At 38.4% G+C, this 20,329-nt stretch overlaps 1 protein-coding gene across 3 annotated transcripts in view; it reads right to left on the bottom strand.

Annotated features, from left to right (window-relative positions):
- Positions 1–1,078: 1,078 nt before the first annotated feature.
- Rab11fip2 (RAB11 family interacting protein 2 (class I)) overlaps positions 1,079–20,329 on the bottom strand; it is a 39,707-nt gene continuing 20,456 nt past the window's right edge. The window contains exons 4-5 of one of the 3 annotated variants that reach the window (XM_013021939.1): positions 10,909–10,954; positions 1,079–5,224 (exon numbers count right to left, since the gene is read on the bottom strand). In XM_013021939.1, the coding sequence (XP_012877393.1) occupies positions 4,997–5,224; positions 10,909–10,954 (274 nt within the window). In that variant the 3' untranslated portion in view covers positions 1,079–4,996. Of the gene's footprint in view, positions 5,225–9,436; positions 10,101–10,908; positions 10,955–20,329 lie in introns of those variants that run through there. The other 2 variants (XM_013021941.1, XM_013021940.1) reach the window with 2 other exon arrangements.

Here is a 20,329-nt window from a genome sequence, read left to right as displayed (position 1 = left end):
AGACTAAAGAAGAAGTAATATGCATACTGTATGAGGCACCAGTGGCTCACACCTGTAATCCTAGCTACTCAGAAGGCTGAGATCTGAGGATCATGGTTTGGAGACAACCTATACAGACAAATTTAAGATTTTGTTCTCCAATTAAACGGCAAAATGTTGGGACTGGAGGAGTGGTTCAAGTGGTTGAGCACCAGGAATGAGCAAAAAAACCTGAGAACAGCTAGAGGCCCTCAGTTCAAGCCCCTGTATGAGCATTCAAAAACAAAGAAAAAAAAGTGCACTACAAGCTGGGGAAAGTGGAAGGGGGAACCATCTAGAGAAATGTACTAGTGACTGTGGAGAAGGTGAGATGGATCCTCCAACACTGACAGCAGTTAGAGAGCAGGAAGGTTCTCTGGCCTGCAGAGAAACAATCTGTTCCAAAGCCATAAATGGATATTATGACTGCATACCAGTCACATCTCACAATCTAGTAATATGACTGTCATTTACACATTCATACAGGCCTGCATACACAAACAGACATGTGAGACCTCCTTCCCCTACATAGCACCTCAGATGACAGGTATGCATTTGGACATCCATGATGGGGGCTGGAAGTGTGGCCAACCTCTACCTCATGCTGTGGGATAAGTGCTGAGGAACTAAGAGGGGCACCAACCCCACTCTACCCTTGAGTACCACCAACAGTTTTTAAAAGTTAAATTTCCCCCGAAACCTCATATGCTCCTTACTTTGGGGCTGTGATGCAGAATAAATGAAATAATGCAGATACAGAAGGCACTTGGCATAGGCCATCACCTGAGTAGAGATTCAAATGTCATTTTCTACCAAATCAGGAACTCCATCCCTCAGAGCATGCCCTTCTAACATCTGCTGAAAAATGTTCATTCCAACGTTCTTCTAGATGACTTCTCAAAACCACTTATACTGTGAATCAGGCTGTGGCTCTTACAGAATACTGTGATATAGATGCCCAGAAGGGGCATTCCATGATGTATTAAAGAGAAAACTAGGACTCACGTACAAACATGCGAAGGTAAAATTATTTCGATAATGAGAAATTCTGACAACTGGATTACATTTAAACACTTTAATCAACTATAATAAATAATCATATAATCATATAAAAATTGATTCATGCATCAATTACGTAAATTATACATACAACTGCCACAATATACAATGTTTATATGCTTTTGATTTCGTACCTGCAAAAACATGAGTTACTAGAGCACTTACTTAAGGTCAATGTAATACTCCACCATTATAAATAATGCTTTTATCATCCAAGTACCTTCTAAGTACACCCATTTGTAGATCTGTAGCATTTTTTGTATCATCTACAAGCTTCAGAGATGAATAGAACCAAATGTATCATTAGTTAACGGACTTCAATTCCATTGTAAGAGGATTTTTGACAGAGAAAGTAAATGAAATAAAACGTCAACTTGAGTTTAATGCTTGAAGAGCTCCTACACTTCTTATTAAATACATCAGAAAATCCTTCATACTCAGATTAATTAGTTAAGGTGCTACCTATTGCATATTAAATACTTCCAATGATTGCATCTGGATTATTAATGTTATAAATCTGTGAAAATGGGGGCTTGCGATGTGTGCTGACAGACCCACACATCTACCCCAGTGAGCCAGCAGCGTGATCCTTTCCCTCCTACTTCACAGAGATCTAGTGAATGGGCATGCTTCCAATTCACACACAAGTGATACCTACTGTATACAGGACATACAAGTCCATGGACACAAGGAAGTTTCAGCTAGCTGTACAAATCTAAGGCAAGCAGCTTTTCCTAAAAACCTATAGAGGAAAAGAAAAGCTCTAGTGGAACAATCACTATACACACATTAAAGACAGTAGTTGTCAGTTCTTTTTGTTTTTTAAAAGATTCTCCTTGCTGAAAGATAAGCACCCTTATGGGGATTGGTAGACAGGGGAATGTGAGGATGGGAGATGATAAAGGGAAGGACTTGAAAAAGCAGGTCTGTCACTAATGAGCTTAGTTTACTTAGGTTTTCATTCATGAAACCCTTTTAAATACAAGGCAACATTTTCACAGTTGGAAAATTACAACTAAATCTTGACTTACTGCCAAAAGCAAAAGTTGTAGTTATGTATAATCTATGAATAATACACGACATTCACAGATGAAGGGCAAAACTAGGTTCAATGCAGAATATAGTAGCAAAAAGCAATACATAAAAACACTTGTCATGACTGGGTTATACAGTATTTTATATACAATATGAACTATATGACCCACCTCCTCCATAGTGAAATGTGAGGCTTATGTAGTGGAATGGTATTGTCAAGCTTTCAAAGCTGAACTTTAGAACTGAGAGGAGAACTGGTTTTAAAGCAATACTGGTTTTAAAGTAAAGCAGAAATAGTTTAATTATGTAACAGAAGTACATTAGTTTAAGATAGTCTTAAGTATCAATCTTACAATAGTTCACAATCTTGTTTGTAGAAATGGTATTGAACAAACATTTTTAGGAATAAAGACAGAAGTAAACTCTGAATATTGTATTGTGCATTATTTATGAACACACACATATATATCATTTGCATTTCTTAGCTGAAACAATAAATCATTAGAGTTACATTTTGGAAAAATAACTAAGGTGATCCTTTTGGCCTTTTCTCTAAAATGCCAGAAATGAATACTGTTTGCACTTCTGCTTAAACACTGGAACACTGGTATGTTTACTTGGAAATCTGTTCTTGTTTTTCACTTTTACATAGACTGATCGTGAAAATATGTAGCAGGTTTAATCTGGGTCAAGAGTAAAAATTCAACACTGGAACAGAGTACTTTCAGGCAGCTGTTAAGTGGAGTTTTAGTTCTAAATACAACACTTGTCTCATATTTTAAAGTTAAAAATACTGGTTGAGCTTCAGCCAGTCACTCATGGATGAGTTAGTCTACTCCAGAACATTTTTCTTTACAGAGGCAAAAGAAATGCTCCTTAAAAATATATTCTCTCATAAAAAAGAACAGCATACTTTTTATTGAGCATTAAGGCAAACATATTCCGTATGAAACTGACATATCACTCACTCTAGAAGAATGAGTCTGGCTGAATGAAGCTCATTATGCTATCTTGCCTAATACGGAAAACATGTGCACTGTGGTGTTTTGAAGTTTAAGAATAGTTTTAATAATAATAAATGCTAAGAATTTTATAACATTTAATAAATGTTAATGTAAAATGGTACCAGGTTAAAAAATAGTCATTAATAAGACCACAAATGGAAAATAAAATCCTGCACTAGAGTTTCAGCTTTATTACAGAACTTGAATTTCACACGGAGAGAAAAACTGACAAAGGCATTTTCCTTCTCCATTTAATTTTAGAATATTTAATTTACTGTACTGGGGATAACATTTCAGAGTTTCAAAATGCCTGTTCTCACAGGAAAACTAGAGTAACACAGAAAATACAGGTAACAAGAATCTGCAGTTTATGAATGTAAACTTGGTCAATAAATAAAACTACCTGCTTCTGATTTAAATTACAGTGAAATCTTTCTAGAGGGAGACTCTAGGGTATAAAACTCACTGCAGGCCTAGTGTGGAGATGAACCTTTTCCTTCAAATTTAGAAAGACAGATACACTGTGTTCACAGGAAGTATACTAGGTTTTTTAAGGGTGAAAAATAAGCAGAAGATTACTAGCATTTTTTATTATTGTGTTCATCTTAAATTTCAAAATTGTTTTATAAAAATCCATTTTGCTAATCCATGGATCCAATCCACACTTTGAGGGCGTGGACTTTAAGGAGGAGTCTCTCATACGGTGCTTACTTCCTCAGGTCTTGGAGGGACTGCTCTAAAAACTCACTTCTGCTGTGAAGAAGAACCAAAGGCAGCCATCTGTTCTATTATTTAGGAAACTTGAAACCAAGCTTAATTCCTCATTCCTAGTTTGGCTTTGGGTACCAGACAGACACCTTCCTCTTTTTATTCCTAAATTATTTTCAGATATGACTTTGTAATATTTTCTTTACTAATGATTTAAAGGCATGCAGAATTTCAACAAAACAAACTGCATTAGCTTATCTTCTGCTAATACCTTAAATAAGAGTCAAATGTTAGGTAAAAATTAAACGAAAGACATTCATGCTGCTGTAAAATGAATTTATCATTTTTGTCAAAAAGACTTTAGAAGGGCTGGGATATCTTTCATGGTAGAATGGGCCCACAGCAAAAAATAAAAATAAATAAGAAAAAATCCACAGATTATCACTTTGGGAAAAGGAACAAAGCTGTGATGATGGAATCACTCTGAAACTGACATTCACAGTCGAGAGTGATTCGAAGCAGCTTCTGCGTGCTGAGCCAGAATAGTAGTGGTGATGTCCTGTTTTGCATTCACAGAGTGAGCACACATTCTTAAAGGAACTGGTATCTCAACCTTAGAGGCAACCAACATTTTCAAATATTCTAAAAACACATGTATACATGAGGTATATGCATGTATTTTATACACAAAGATACATGAATATATATTCATGTACATATACATGTATATAAAATAGGGATGTTTTAGTAGTGTCTATAATGAGCTGTATTCCTGAAGCTAAGTTTGTCTACAACTGACTTGTGAGAACCTTGCCACAATATCGCTTCTGCTTTAGGAAAACTATTCCTGAGGGATAACTCATGAACTTGAAAGACATTGTGGGCCTATGGCAGATTGGTGGGTCAGCACCAACACCCACGTGAATCCTAGAAAATGGCTGTTCAACAAGACTATGGCCCGTTTTCACCTTAGAAGTTTAGAGTATTTTGTTCACTTCCAAAGTCACTTTTCAGAGTCTCTGCTGATATTTACAGGTGAAACAGCTTTGTACCATGAGGGAGTGCTTGTAATGAAACCTGTCAAGTGTGGTCCCTTCCCGTGACAAGTTTGTCCTTCCTCCTTTCTTCCCTCTTACACTCTTTCCAATTGGAAATGCAATGTGCTGGGTTTATTAACTATTGGAGAACTTGCCAGCTTTCCGGGACGGTTCATACGGCACTCTGAGGATGCTGGGCGTCTCCTCCATCACCCGGACCAAGAGGTTGTCAATGTAGTCCTCCAACTCCCGGATGTGGGTGTCCTTCCTCCGAAGCAGCTCTTTGTGTTTCACCAGCTCCTGCAGCACCTCTTCATAGGTCAGGCTCCGGAATCCTGCTGCAGCGTCAAAAGGATTACTGTCCTAGAACAGGACACTAGAGGGTTACTTCAATGGACAGGATATCAAGAACAGACATAAAAAAATTGCTCAGAGCTGGGTGAAGGTGGCTCACACCTGTAATCCTAGCTACTCAGGAGGCTGAGATCTGAGGATCATGGTCAGTAAACCACTCAGAAAACTGGAAGTGGCCCTGTGACTCAAGTGGTAGAACTCACCTTGAGCTGAAGAGCTGAAGGACAGTGCCCAGGCCCAGAGTTCAAGCCCCATGACTGACCAAAAAAAAAAAAATGCTCAGAAAGCCAACTTATGGTTCTCCTCAATCCTTAGCTAGAGTATTAAGGTGATAGTTCTCAGACTAGCCTGTCAGTTCTGGGCATCAACAAGGACAGATGCACCAAAGGCTTGTTTTCAACTCCACATTCAAAAAATCTCTTTTTCATAGTGTGAAAAATATCCAAGTGCCAGAAACTGACCACATAATTTGCGATAAAATTAGTGTGAGGGCCAAGGGTGTAGAGCTCAGAGGAAGAGTGCTTCTTTCTGTCTCTCTCTCTTAAGGCTCCAAGAGAAACAGAAAAAGAGGTTGTAAGGGAGGAAATACACCATAATTTAGGACAAGTTAGCCACTAAGGTTAAAACTGAAGATATCTAAGAATGAGCTCGGAGGAACTATAAGAAGCTATTAAAAACTACACATTTGATTGAACTTTATACTTCATGGGATTGCTACCACAAAGTTGTGATTTAATATTATTATGCCTTGGCTTTTTATTGAAGACAGCTGTAAGAAGCAGGAATATCAAATGTGCTTCTCCAATTTGCTATGAAATGCTAAAGAAGACACTTGGAATTAAATAAATGAATATCCTTATAAAAAGCCTCATGGGAATAACTTGTTTTAATTTAGAGACAGGCAGAGCCTTTTTTCCTCTGAGTATCTAGTCTGTTTCCTCCTCCTACAAAAATACCTAACCAATTTATCTTCTTTCCCTTTTTACCCTTCTCATCAGGAAACTGAGTTCAACTTCAACTATAATAATGTTTGGTATATCTGCATTCTCTCTCATTTCATTCATTTTCTTAACTTCATTCTATAAAAATTCTTCTGAAACAAAAGCATAAATATAACCAAAAAGTAAAAAGGATACTGAGTTAATTCATTTTTGTTACGAAGTATTCTTAATATTAATGTGATAACAAAAGTGGAAGAAAAATATTCAGAAATCAAGAAAGGTACAGTTACAGTCCTTTACTGATACTCTCTGTAGCACTGGGATTATTTTTTTATTATATATAATGCCAAATAAAAAGTAGCAACCATTATGCCTTTTAAAACATGGTTCAACAACTTAAAAAATAATTCATCACTTTTGTTCAAAACATTTCCATTTTGTTTTAAGGAAAACCTACAGAAAACTGCGGAAGCTGCTTTTCTTGTTCCAAAGGACAGAAAAGACTGACATGTTCAAAGGAGGATGTGGTAATGTGACCCGGGACTGGCAACAAGAGAGAAAGGTCTTCTCTCCACAGGAATGAAATCTTCCCCATCTGCAGTGTCTACTCAGATCACACCAGAACTTTTCATCAGTGAAGCTAAGTTGAACAGCTCATCATGCTCCCACTAGTCCTTCCCTTCAAGGCACCCCACCTCTGGCACCACCAGAAAAACCCTTATCAGTTTGATGTTTGGGTCACTGAAGCACACACCCTTTTCCCCAGGATAAACAGAAACTTCCCTCACTGCCTAAGACCTTGGACTTTGTGGAGGAGAGCATGAGCTAGGCCCCCTGAGACTGAGACTGCAGGCAAAACACAACGAGAATTTCGAGGTTGGGGAGGAGGGCTGGGGGGGATGATCTCCCTGTTCAACTAGGAAGCAGGGCTGAGGCGCTGAGGCCCAGTGGCCCAGTGGCCATGGCCCAAACCAGCAGCCAAGCACGCTGGAAATGAAGTGGTGGGTCAACTACCCCACAAGGATATTGAAGGCTGTCATTAACAAGTTTTAAGACTTTTTCCTGTGGGAAAGACACCGCTGTGGGTTCTAAACAGAAAGGATAGGAATAAGCTCTGTTCAAGCAATTAAAATGGCTATAGCATGTAACACTGGAGAAGGAGAGATTAGTTTGAGGGCTACTGAAATGCTAAAGATGAGTTTTGATGAGTGATTATAGAGCTTATGAAAGGGAATTAAATTCAAATTTTCTAAGATACCTTTAAAACAACACAGGCATTAGAAAGTGAGAAAGAAATGTAACTACCAATTAATATTACCTTTGTCCCTTAAACACTATTTTATTTTTTAGTACTGGGGTTTAAACTCAGGGCCTCATGTTTGCTAGGTATAAATCAATGTAAGTCTTACTTTCTTTCCTCCCTTAGTCTCTTTCAACTCAAAAATTCTGTGGTCTACAGAATGATTTTTCTGGACTGCATTTTTAAAATAACATAGTCCAATTTATGTGCTTCCATTTTTCTAGGAAAACATCTACTGAAAAGCTTTATGAGAACTGAAGGGATTAATGAATTTGAACTAAATAGGATGCTACTGATTGGGTGATTGCTTTGTTTTTTCCTTTATTTAATATATTAATATTTTTAACATTAATATTTATTTAATAACAGCATCTGTTCCACTCTCTAATTGTAATGAAATTATATATAAATGAACTGATTTCTTCAAACTAATTAAGTGATGACAAGCTAAAATATCATTTGTGCTCTTTACATTTAAACTTTCAGTAGTACTAGTTAATGTAGTTAAATGATTTTTTTTTCACTGAAGAAACTGAGAAGACATAAAAAATTCCTATTTCCTATTTTGACATTCTAAATTAATGCCATGATCCAAATCCACCTCATCTTTCAACATAATGAAGTATTTCAGAATGCTGTTCAACATTTATATCTCTAGTTGAGAATAAGCAAATGTATTTTGTCTTACTTTTCCCCTCACAATGGCCTGATGCTAATATGTAAAAGACTTCCTGGAAATGCATTTCTTTCTTTCAGTGAGCTGTCCCTTTGTCCTTTTAGGTGAAAAATTGACCCCATATTGCAGCATCAAGTTTCTGGGCAGGAGAACATCTTAGAAACACATGGACTATAAATTATATTCTGGAAAAGAATATAAAATAGTTAAAAGCAGTTTCAGACTTAACTCCAGGTTTTAATATTTAAAAACCATGTAAGCCTAATTTTAGGTATATAATTCTTAATTTGACAGATTGCTCAATAAATAAATAAATATATATGTCCTTCTGTTGATAATTTCAAAGAAAACAATAAGATTAATATTAACTAATATAAACAATAGAAAAATAAAAAATTTTGGAGCTACAAAAACTAGTCAGAGGAAAACTCTTTAAGAAAACAAACAATTCTTGGAGAAAGTGGAAATGAAGTGCTCTACAAACCAGTGATGGGCAAATGAGGCCCACAGTGGAAGCCCTCAGTGCTTGGGGTTTTCCCTGAGCAACCCACTAGACACCGATGTTTTTAAGATGTCTTCCTATTTTCAGATCGAATGCAGGTTCGTTCACAACCCATTCTTTCTCATTCCTACTCTATCTCTGTTACCAAAAAAAAAAAAAAAGCCCATTTACAGATATCAAATAAAGGGGCAGTCAGAGAATAATGGAATTCTGACATTTAATAATGTACTGAAATTAATTACTAAATTTAATGCTTATTTTAATCAGAATTTTCAGTAATACACTTGTGCAAAAGATGGAGAATTACTAGTGATCCATTTTAACTTATTCATAATCTAGCTCTTTAAACTAGGAAATATACATTTTTTACAATATTTAAATTTGCACAAAAGAAAATTATTAGGACTCAAAATAACTGAAGATTTAAAGAAAGGTTGTCCTGGTAACCAAATATTGGTAGGGTACTAGCTGACATCCACAGCAAGTGGAAGAGAGCGAGAAGATGAAGGCTTGGCATTCCCTGATCATCTCATTATTGTTCTAATGAGGAACTTTGCTCTGGGAATATCATCTCAGCTACTTTCACATCTTTTGTCCTCCTCCCTTCAGCTCCCTTTCAGTTCTTAATTAGGCCTTAAAGAGCTCATGCTGCCCTTTCAACTGGCTACTGCTCCTGCTTAAAACACTGTGCCTTTACCGACAGGTGTTGGCACCAGCACAGACGACATACAAACTTAATTACAAAATACTGTGTGCAGAAGGGGAGGAAATACCTTGGCGTATGGCTATGGCTGGAGAACTTCATGTAAATTACTTCAAACATCTTATAATCTTCAACATGAAAACTGTTCAAATACCTTTCCTCAATAATCAGTGTGAGGATGAGCTTTCTCCTCTCAATTGTATCTTGCAGTAAATTAACAACACCTAGTAATCCTTTAACTGTCGTTTAGAATAGTTAGTATTCCAGAGCAAAATAATCACACATCAAGGATTCTTTTATCACCTTTAAATCCTTTAACTAAAACAATTTTCACATTTTATTTCTTTAAAGAATTGTAAGGATGCTTTTACAGCAATAAATTACAAGATTTGGAAAAGTACATACACAAGCAATAGAAATTGTAATTAAGGTTACTTAATAAACAATAGCTACATGTTAAATCGATTTTTTGATGTTGCATTTTGTTTGAGATTAAGAAACTGCCTGATAGAATTCATTCTACTATCTGATCAAAGGCAGACTTCATATATTCTGACATTTCTTGCCAGACTGCTATATTATAAAGACTTGAATATTTATAAAACATCAAAACTTACAAATCATTTACATAAAACAGCAGAAACACAGTACAAAGTCCTGTGCTTCTACAGTGTTTTCTTCAATTGTAAAAACAGACAACTGCATTTAAATGGTTCATAAAATCAGCTCTAAGTCCACTTCCACTTCTCAAGGGATAGCCGTCCTAGAAAGTTGGAAAAGGAGTTTGCCTAAAAAATTCTTATAATACACACCTGGGTCACACACAGCTTAAAGGCAGATGGTTGAAAGAGCAACCTCCAGCCTCTAGAAATAAAGGCCCTATTTCTGTTCAGTAAGAACTTTGTTCTCTACAAAGAATATTTGCCTGTATTTCTGTAAAGGTTTAAAATACCCAGAATTGACTACAAATGCAAGGAAATCTGAGACTTCAGACAATAATAAAATGAACTTGCGATCTCTGAACAATCCTGACAAAATGTGTGGCTTGGGGCCACTCCTGTTAATCTATTTGGTTTTACTAGGATTTGGAAGGTTAAGTGTCCTAAAGTTTTTACAAATACTTTACAAGGTAAGTGGCTCTCCTGCTAGGTGCTTTTCCTATTGATGAAGGCTGACAAGAATCTCTATTCTTTCTTACATCCTCATCCCAACAACAAAACACAATGGTTTTCTCCATATGCCCTTCTCTATTCCATAACTGTTTATGCTGACTTTGACATGCAGCGTTCACATTAATTTCAGAAGTTTGCAAATAAACTATGCATATTCTAGATTGGCTTCAATTATAGCTATGTTTGCTTGAATTTATACCTATCACATACAGAAACATATTCTCTAATACCTTAAAGGCAAAGTCTGATTTCACTTCCCTCCTTCCTCCCAGCTTAGCAGGCTGAGCTTCCACACTTCTGTGCCTGAGGCATTCAGGGACGGAGGTAATTTTTGGGAATGTGTGCCATAGAGAAACTCAGCTTGTTCTCTGGTAATTCTCTAACCCCTTGAAGACTTACCGGGATTTTCCTGAGATCTTCATTGCTTGTCGGATTCATATGAAAACTAAGAAAACACATACATAAACAAACGTTAAAGTGTGTCTAGACCATATGGGAGGAAGCACAAAACAGAAAATTTTTAATCTTAACATTGCAATAAAAACTTCTAAAGCCCAACCTTACTCAGTAAGTGAAATTTAATCCAAGATGTAAAGGAAAATAAAACAGTATTTACACAAGATTTTAAAGCCATTTATAATTTTAAACTCTGAAGGAAAACCCTTCAGTTATAATTAGAATTGAAGAATCATACAGCTAAATATGTAGCTTCCAAACATCTTTAAATAGGGATTTAACTCAGCAAGAGACCTTATAATAGGGTGTTTTAAAAAAAATAATGTATGATTCATTTTGTATATCTATACACCCACCTCAGGCCTTTAAACATGAAAATGGAAAAGTAAGTAACTTTAGGTTTGAAAAGATGACAGAATGAAAAGAGTTAACACTATTTGCTTTAAATGCTAGCAGTACAGAAAAAAAAACCCTGACTTTCAAAACATTACCCTATCAACCATTTCTGTCATTAGTATGATTTCTAAGTATATACACTTTCAAAATTTAAATGTCGAAGCAGACCAAAACAAAACAGATTTCTTCCATGTGGAGAAGAAGAAAACATCACAGCTTAATGCCTAAACCATTCTCTTCTTTGAAACATGGCCATTAGGAAGGGGACTACTACCCAAGAGAAGCTCAACTTCAAAGCAATCTGATGAGTAAATATTTCATCGGTGCTCTTCAAGTTGAATCTTTACCCAGCACTTAAGAATATTAGCCTTAGAACTGCTACAAAGCATTACTGTCTTAGGATCCTTTTTATTACACACACACACACACACACACGAACTGCTACAAAGCATTACTGTCTTAGGATCCTTTTTATTACACACACACACACACACACACACACACACACACACACACACGAACTGCTACAAAGCATTACTGTCTTAGGATCCTTTTTATTACACACACACACACACACACACACAACACCCTTAACTGTGAGATACATATTTCTTATTGCATACTATCAGCAAAATAACTAGAGTCCTTTTAAGATTTTAGAAATTCATTTTTAAAAATCTTATAATTGTGTGACAAAAATACAGATACTGAGTATTTATAATCACAAGTACACATCATATCCTGAGCTGCAAAATCTACATGGTATATGTGCACATACAATCACATTATGAGAACTTCCCCTGTGGGAAGTTCTCAGATTTGTAGTACTGACTCCCAAGAACTGGCCACTGGCCGTTTCCAGCTAGAGCTTCTGTGGAAGGCAGCAATTCTATATGGCTGGGGAACCCCATAAATGAGTGGAATATATATTAGATGCATACAAGACAACACAGACAGGAAGATATGGCTGCCACATTTCTGTTTCTGTATGTTACCATCCTTATGGTAATCTGCACAGTCCTGGACTACTGTCTAGGCCTAGGCTGGCAACACCTAAAGAATCTGATAAAAGAGTGGCTGAAATAATTCCAAAAGGACATGAGTAGTTCCCTTAGGCTTCAGTGCCCTGTTGGCCCTGCTGACACATGACTCCAGTGGTCTCTCTACTTTTCAATCCTGGGTAGTGGAATAAAGGGTTCAGTGAAACTAATCTCTCCAGACCCCTTTATCTCACAGCATGTTTTCTGTTGAGCCAAAAAATACATTTTGTTACATTCCTCATCCTCTCATCTGACTGAGGTGTTCTGAAGGGCAAGGGTTTTGCACTGCGACCTGACAGGACACTAGGTACTCAGGTGCGCTGCCGGGTCCAGCAGCAGGTGCTGCGAATTCCAATTCTGGTTCTGAACTTGCTGCAGAACCTTGAGTGAGTTACTTCACTTTGTGTCTGTAAAAATGGCAAAAGGATCTACTACGTGAGACTACTATGAAGATTAAATGAGTTAATGTGAAAAACACACAGAACCGTGACAAGCGAATAGAACATGGTCAATTATTTGGTTTCATAAACATTATGTAACACTTAATCTGTTTTAAGTTAGAGACCATTTAAAACACTTAACCAAAATCAACTCAACTTCATAACTCTTTTAGGGGATACTACTATGGTCTCATATTGTCATATCTTTTCCACCGTTTTAAAAATGAGGGAGCAAAGTTACAGAGAGGTTAGGCAACTTGTCCTTGGTACCTCCCCTGGTAACTAGTGGAGCTCACTGGCTCTGGAATCTGTCCTCTCCTCCTCCCAGTGACACTCAGCCCTACCCCTGCCAACCACAGACAAATCTGATGGGCCACATGGATTATCAGCCCATGTGTCTCCACATCCTGAGGTATAGTGGCACTTACTCCATGCAATTCTTCAAATACAAACCAAGAAAATACAAACCAAGAAAAGCAATATTCTCTCATGGCAATTAAAGCAGGGGAGGCCTATTTCATGGAAAAGGCAGGGTTTGAGAAGGTTAGGTCTGGGGGGCTAGATGAGGGCTCTACAGACAGTGGCACTTCCACAGGCCATTGGAGACTGGGATGCCAGCCACAAGGGGCAAGGAACTGACAGGTACTGAGGCCAAACACAAGGACCACATACCTGATCCATGGAGCAACAGGCAAGTTCTTTGATATGGCTTTCTCTCAGGTTTAATATGACAAATGGTTCATGTGAGACATATCCATTAATTTCATCCTTGAGAATGAATACTAGCATCTATTCAGTATCTCAAGAAATCATTAAAGAAAATTTATGCTATTATATAGACATATGTGCTCTATAACCTTACTAAAAACTTCTAGGGAATAGGATCTAGAACAAAGATTGTATCAATATCACAAAACTAAGCTTAATTTCTGTAGTGTGTTTCATAGTATCTAACAAAACTTAATCAGCACTAAAAAAAATGTCTGAAGACTCTTTTAAGAACTATCATGTCTGCAAGGCCACACTTGGAGTTGGGGAAGGGCATGCAAGGCAGCAAGCCCAGCCCCTCCCAGTGCACTCTAAGCAAGACTCTCACATCACGTATTGTCTGAAATGCAAAGGCTTAGCCCTCCCTCGTGGTCTGCTTTATGTGCACACACTGACGTGTCAAACACATGACCAACTCAGTCATTCATGGCTGCCTTTTTTCATCTGTCTTACAGGAGAAAAAAAGAGTTAACTGAACTGGATTGAATTAGCCTGGTGAAAAAATAAAATGTCTCTATTTATTGAAGTGTGGCACCAATTTGTGATATCTTTCTCTTTGGACTGCTGTCCTCATGTCAGACAAGATATCGAATAATACAGTCTGACTGCTCAACTGAGCTGCTGACAGGTTAAAGAAAACGGTGTTTTTAATCAGCTACAAAACAAACTTGGATGTGCTCACACTGAAAAAAAAAAAAAAGCTACAGAAACTGAAACTCCAGAATTTAAGAATTTTTTTTTAAAGTAGAGCAGTTTGGAGGAGATAGAATTTTAAAGTAACTTTTAAACTTGAAAAAAAATGTTGAAAACTACCTTAAACTTATAAAATGCACTAATCCTAATATTCTGAAGTCAATAAGGAAAAGCTTCAGTATTTTTAATTTGCTGATGTTTGTGAATTTTAAAACAATTTTCCATGTAAATTTGAATATTTGAAATATTAAGCTACTAACTTTAAAAATATTAATATCTCTTATATAGTATCACATTAATTTATCTTGGAGTTAGAACAAATGAACGAGGAATTTAAATTGTCCCTCTGTCTGTAGTATGAGCTAACCTTCCATACATAAGTCAGAAAAACAAACCAAGGCTATAGAGAGAGTATTGTGACTGTCACAGCATCACAAGGGCAAGTAGCAGTGGTTAAAGTGATCTTTTTTCTTTTTTTTAAACAAGTATACATGCTTTCAGAAGAAGAAATCTTTAGAAGGAAAGGAGACTATTCAGGATGAAAAGTACAAAAAATAATAATAACCCCTAAGAATGAAGGTCTATCTTATGGCTGGCTGACGCTGCTTGTAGGGTTCAGTGGGAACTGTGCCACCTCCGGCCTCCAGGACATTAGCTCTCCAAGGAGGTCTCTGGCTACACTTCAATCTCCTTACAAGCCCTGTAACAGGAAGATGAGTAGAGCATCAGTGCACCCCCACATCTCTTCCCAACCAACTACTGTAGAAAATAAAACGAAGTCCATTTTGACCTACAGCTTGACCAAGTTTGTAACTATATGAATTCAAATTAATTGCAAACTAGAGGTTTGCCCCCTGACAGAAAGGAGGAAGGAAGGGAAGGAAAGAGAAAAGGGGGAAAGGAGGGGTGCAGAGGAGTAACTTTAACTGGTCAATTCTTTACTTTGTATAGGAAGTAAGGAGAATTTCAGACAGTAATTATTTTCGAAGGACAGCATTCTACTGATCTTGGGCTCTAGAAGCCTATGGCTTGCCTTCAGTAGCAAAGATCAGTGAGAGGAGGTACATACCAATATGATATGAAAAGAGAAAAAGAAAAATACTCCATTTACAGCTCACCAATACTTCATCTACAGTGACATACAGAATAACGACACAGAATAATGACACTGCATGAATTGGGACTTTTAACTCAATCCCTGTAAGAACCCTATGAAGTGAGTGGTGTTTAATTCCCATTCCTAGGTGAAATGGGCACAGAGAAGTTAAGCCACCCACCCATGGTAACACAGTTATCAAAGTAGCAGAGTCAAGATAGCACAGAGAAAGGTAGCACAATTCCAGGCTCTTCAGCAGCTATTTTCACTCCCAAAGAGGCCCTCAACTGTGCACTCCTACCGTAAACTCCTTGGCTGGCTTTAAAGAGTCTAGTGCTATTTCTGGATTCTTCCAACCAGACATGGTTTAGAAAAGTCTGATGCTTCATCCTAAAGAAAAGGATGATGGCTGATGAGCATGACTTAAGTAGCCATGACTATAACTGCATACTCTTTTGTTTGCCCTTCCCATGTTATTCCCGTCTGCCCCTCCCTGGGTTCCATAGCCCACAGGCCTCCTCAGGGCCTACCACTGGGTGGAGGGACAGCTAGGTGAAATACCTGACCTGAGCACCATCCACTACCTTCTCAGTCCCTCCTTGCTGGGCCACACCTCTATTTACAGTCTAGGCTGCCACAGCAACTGTTCCCTCACCGCGGGTGGTAGCAGTCGTTTTTTGGTTTTGTCAGTCCTGGGGCTTGAACTCAGGGCCTAGGCACCACTGTCTCTGAGCTTCTTTTGCTCAAGCCTAGCACTCTACCACCTGAGCCACAGAGCCACTTCTGGCTTCTTTTGTTTATGTGGTACTGAAGAATTGAACCCAGGGCTTCATGCATGCTAGGCAAGCACTCTACTACTCAGCCACCTTCCCAGCCCTGGTAGTGCCTTCTAAAACTGCTGGCCCTGGTAGTACACTGTCTTTGCCTCGACATCTTTTGATCCACACTAAACTTTCTTCAACTATTTTGAGTGTGTTGGCTGTCTCCTGCTATGACTCAACTGACACAGGAATAAACAAAAAAATGCCATTAACTACTCACTTAATAAACAAAAAAATGCCACTAACTACTCACTTAATAAACAAAAAATGCCATTAACTACTCACTTAATAAATCAAGCTGACAAAAGGATAAATGTGTGCTCTTTTTATTAGAAAGAGCAGTAGTGTGGATGGATGGAAGGAGAGAAAAATGATGTGATACAATTACTCACGTGCATTATCCTGCATTTTCCCCTTCAATTTCTGACTTATGTTCTATATTTATTTAAACAATACTTTTTCTTCTCAAAATATATAGCCTCCCCTTTTGTAACAATTTACCATTAGCCTAGCCTTCTCAACATTTTTCACACTCTCAAGGCCACATTTTTCAATGTAGGATATTTTAAAGATTCATTGTTTCTATAGCTTGAAAGTAGTATAGCTTAAGTGACCTGAGTTTTGATAATACCACATCAGATTTCTACTAATACCACATCAGTTTTCTACTGTTTCACACCTGAAAACGTATTTTCATATAGTTTGTGAGCATGCCTCTGCAGCAGCAGCAGTCAGTAAGGAAGGCTGGAAAAACTCCCTGCACAGTCTCACCCACAATCAAAATCCCCAGGAACACTGCTTGGGCTCTCTCTTCCGATGTGACCTTTCTCACTGCCAGTGTCTCCCAAGGACACTCGATTTCACCTCCCCTCCCACAGAGTATCTGTACAGTCCATTTCCTCTGGTGCACTCCAGACAGGTACCCTGTCTCAGTGGATTTCCCATATACCTATACCCCAACACCAACACTCACTGTGCTTAGATGAGGGCCCCCATAAACTACTTTAGGGCAATCATTTCTCTTTCCTCAACTTCTCAGCTCCATTTCACCCAATGACCGTTTCTTCTTTTTTTTTCTTTTGGTCGGCCGTGGGGCTTGAACTCTGGCCTGGGCGCTGTCCCTCAGCTCTTCAGCTCAAGGCAAGCGCTCTACCACTTGAGCTACAGCGCCACTTTCGGTTTTCTGGTGGTTTATTGGAAATAGGAGTCTCACAGTCTCTCCTGCCCGGACTGGCTTTGAACCGCGATCCTCAGATCTCAGCCTCCTGAGTAGCTAGGATGACAGGCGTGAGCCACCAGCACCTGGCCCGTTTCTTCTTTTCAAGACTCTTTCTGGCAGCACTTTTCCCCAACTTTATCAATTCTTCCTTTCCCTTGCCACCTTCTTCCTTACTTGATTGGGTATTTCTTGGGGCTGTCTTCACACCTTTCTGTGCTCCACATTGGTGTCTTCCCATTCTCCCACTAGTTCAACTGCTCCCACTACATGGATGGATGACTACAAGATCTTTTCAAGCACCATGCCTGGCAACAGCCTCAGAAGAAGAATTTTACATACCTCAAACCAATCACTGTGTGGTCTAGTAAATTGCCTCTGTCTGCTTATTCTACTTCCCTAGCACACCACTAGTCTCCTGAGCACTCCCAGGGAAAATGGAAGCTCCCTGCACCCTGGCCTACAGTGTGCCTGCCTCACTAGCTCCTTGATGCTCATCTGCTCACTGCTGGCTTTCTAATCACAAAGCCAAATACCTGCTGCCTTGAGGACACTACACCTGATAACACTTAGCCCACTTCTTCCTTGCCCAATCTAGCCTAGGTATGGTTGACTGGCATTCTCAAGCTCAAATCAAGCCTTGCTACTCAACCGTCAAAAACCTCCTGGTCTCTGACTTCCTTCTGAATTACCCCCCTTTAACCTAGACTTCAAAGCCCACGCACTTTACCCAATCTATCTCTTCAGATCGATGGTCTGCCTATATTATTTTAATTTCAGAGAATTAAGATTAGAAAAGGGTTAAAAGAAACAATAATGAAATTGTTTTGAAGGACATCTTCACAAGAGAGCTTTTCATCTGTGACTGGGAGCCCTTGAAGGCAGGAGCCACAGCTCCTTAATCCTTCAGTCCTTGCCCCTGACACTACCCCATGGCAGATGGCTGAGAAATGGACACTGAGTAAATTAATACCCAGGAGCTAATAAAAATTCATAAAAACCAGGTAACAGGTAAATCAATGGTAGGCTAATAGTTGTTCCACCGACCAGAGAAAATGCCCTAGGAGAAGAAACCATTTTCCTCATTAGCAAAGATAATTTATATATTTAAATGGGAGATATGTCAAAGGAATATACTGCAGTTCTAAGATGGGGAGAATTATTCCAATATTTTCAATTGCCAATGAAAACAGACATAAGTTTTCAAGCTGTCAACTCAACTAGCCAACAGATTCAGCACCTAGCAGGACTACCAAGTTAATAGCACAATCCAGATCAACCTGAGATTCTTGTGGTAAATCCTAAAAACAGTTCTTTTCATATTTATTACCCATGTAGGCTACCTGTTAAAGTTTTTTAAACATCCGGTAATGCCTAATAATAATCTAATATAGTAAATAAATAATAAATCCTCTTTCTAAAGCCCTAAAACAATGTATTTAAAGAGACTTCACCAATAAATGTGTTTAACACTTTCTAATTATATTTATATATTTACAGGCAAATAGGGTTGACCATAAAAAGTGAAAGCATTTTTATTTTCTTTTCAGAAAAAAATTCAGGAATTCAGGACCAAGTTGAAGTAGTGACAGCCCGGAGTGAAATGCTACATTCTTTCTCCTGGGACTGGGCACATACACTAAACACTCAGATGACAAAACAGAACACACAAGTGTCTCTTGGGATTAAGAGTAATTGACTTATTATTATTCTCACAGGATAGCTTTATGAAATCTCAGAGGCAAGGCAATTAAAAACTGTGGTCAGTGACATTGAAGATCATGGACAGCTAATTCAGACCCTTGCAACTTTTCTGTAATGAATGGTAGCAAGTTGCTGGAAAGGACCAAAAACTCACGGACTTAAGAGAGCAGCTAGGAAATAAATATTTAACTGAGTTGTCAGGCACTAATGGCTCATGCTTGGAATCCTAGCTACTGAGGAGACTGAGATTTAAGGTAAAAATAAAGACCAACCCAAACATAAAATGTGTGAGACTCTATCTCCAAATTAACCATCATAAAGCATGATTGGAGGTGTGGCTCAAGTGGCCAAGCACTAGCTAAACAAGGAAGTGGAGCAAGCTAAGGCTCTCAGTTCAAACCCCATTATTGGAAAAGACAGAGAGAGAGAGAATATTCAATATTATTTTCTCCTATTAAAGAAATGGTAATTATTTCAAATACAATTGACCGATTTTCAAATGTAAGCTCAAACTCTAAATGGATGTCAGTGGAATATCTGAGATCCAGAGAGATCCTAAACTTCATTCATTTAGAGCAACGCTTTCCAAGCTTTTTTCTTTGTAGTACCTCTCTCAGTGATGAGAAGAAATCCACAAACTTCTTTGAAGTTTTGCAATTCACACCACAGTGCAATGAGACTTGATTTAAAAGCATTTTTTTGTTTGCAACTTGGAGAAAGGATGCTTGGTTCTGTGGAGACACTGGCTTTCCACTGCCACACACTCAACTAGCAGTTATCTTGGAGGAAATAGAGACTCAAATCCCTTTTATTTTATAAGCAAAACAGTGACAGTGGGAGGAGTGATGGGAACAAGAACCAGCACGGTCCCATTTGCCTCTGAGATCAAGACCTATCCCACCAGCTTTGACCTGCCTGTTCCTGTGAGTGGTGGAAACAACCTGGGCAGAGGTAACTCAAGGCATCCTTGTGGATCCTGGGCCACAGGGCCCACACCACCTTTGGCCAAAGCACCCCAAGCTGTCTAGCTGTGTCTGAAACAAAGCCAAGCCTAGAGGAGAAGCCATGGTACTTTCTGATCTTCAGGAAAGCCTCAGCTGTTCAAGAACCACTTGTTGTGAAGGTCCTCAGGCCATAATCTCTGCAAGGCCTAAAAGACAAGGAGAAGACTCCATCCACAGCATTCATGT

The sequence above is a fragment of the Dipodomys ordii genome, unplaced genomic scaffold (genome assembly GCF_000151885.1).
Source record: "Dipodomys ordii isolate 6190 unplaced genomic scaffold, Dord_2.0 Scaffold58, whole genome shotgun sequence".
Taxonomy (NCBI): Eukaryota; Metazoa; Chordata; class Mammalia; order Rodentia; family Heteromyidae; genus Dipodomys; species Dipodomys ordii.
This window is presented reverse-complemented; position numbering and strand designations above follow the sequence as displayed.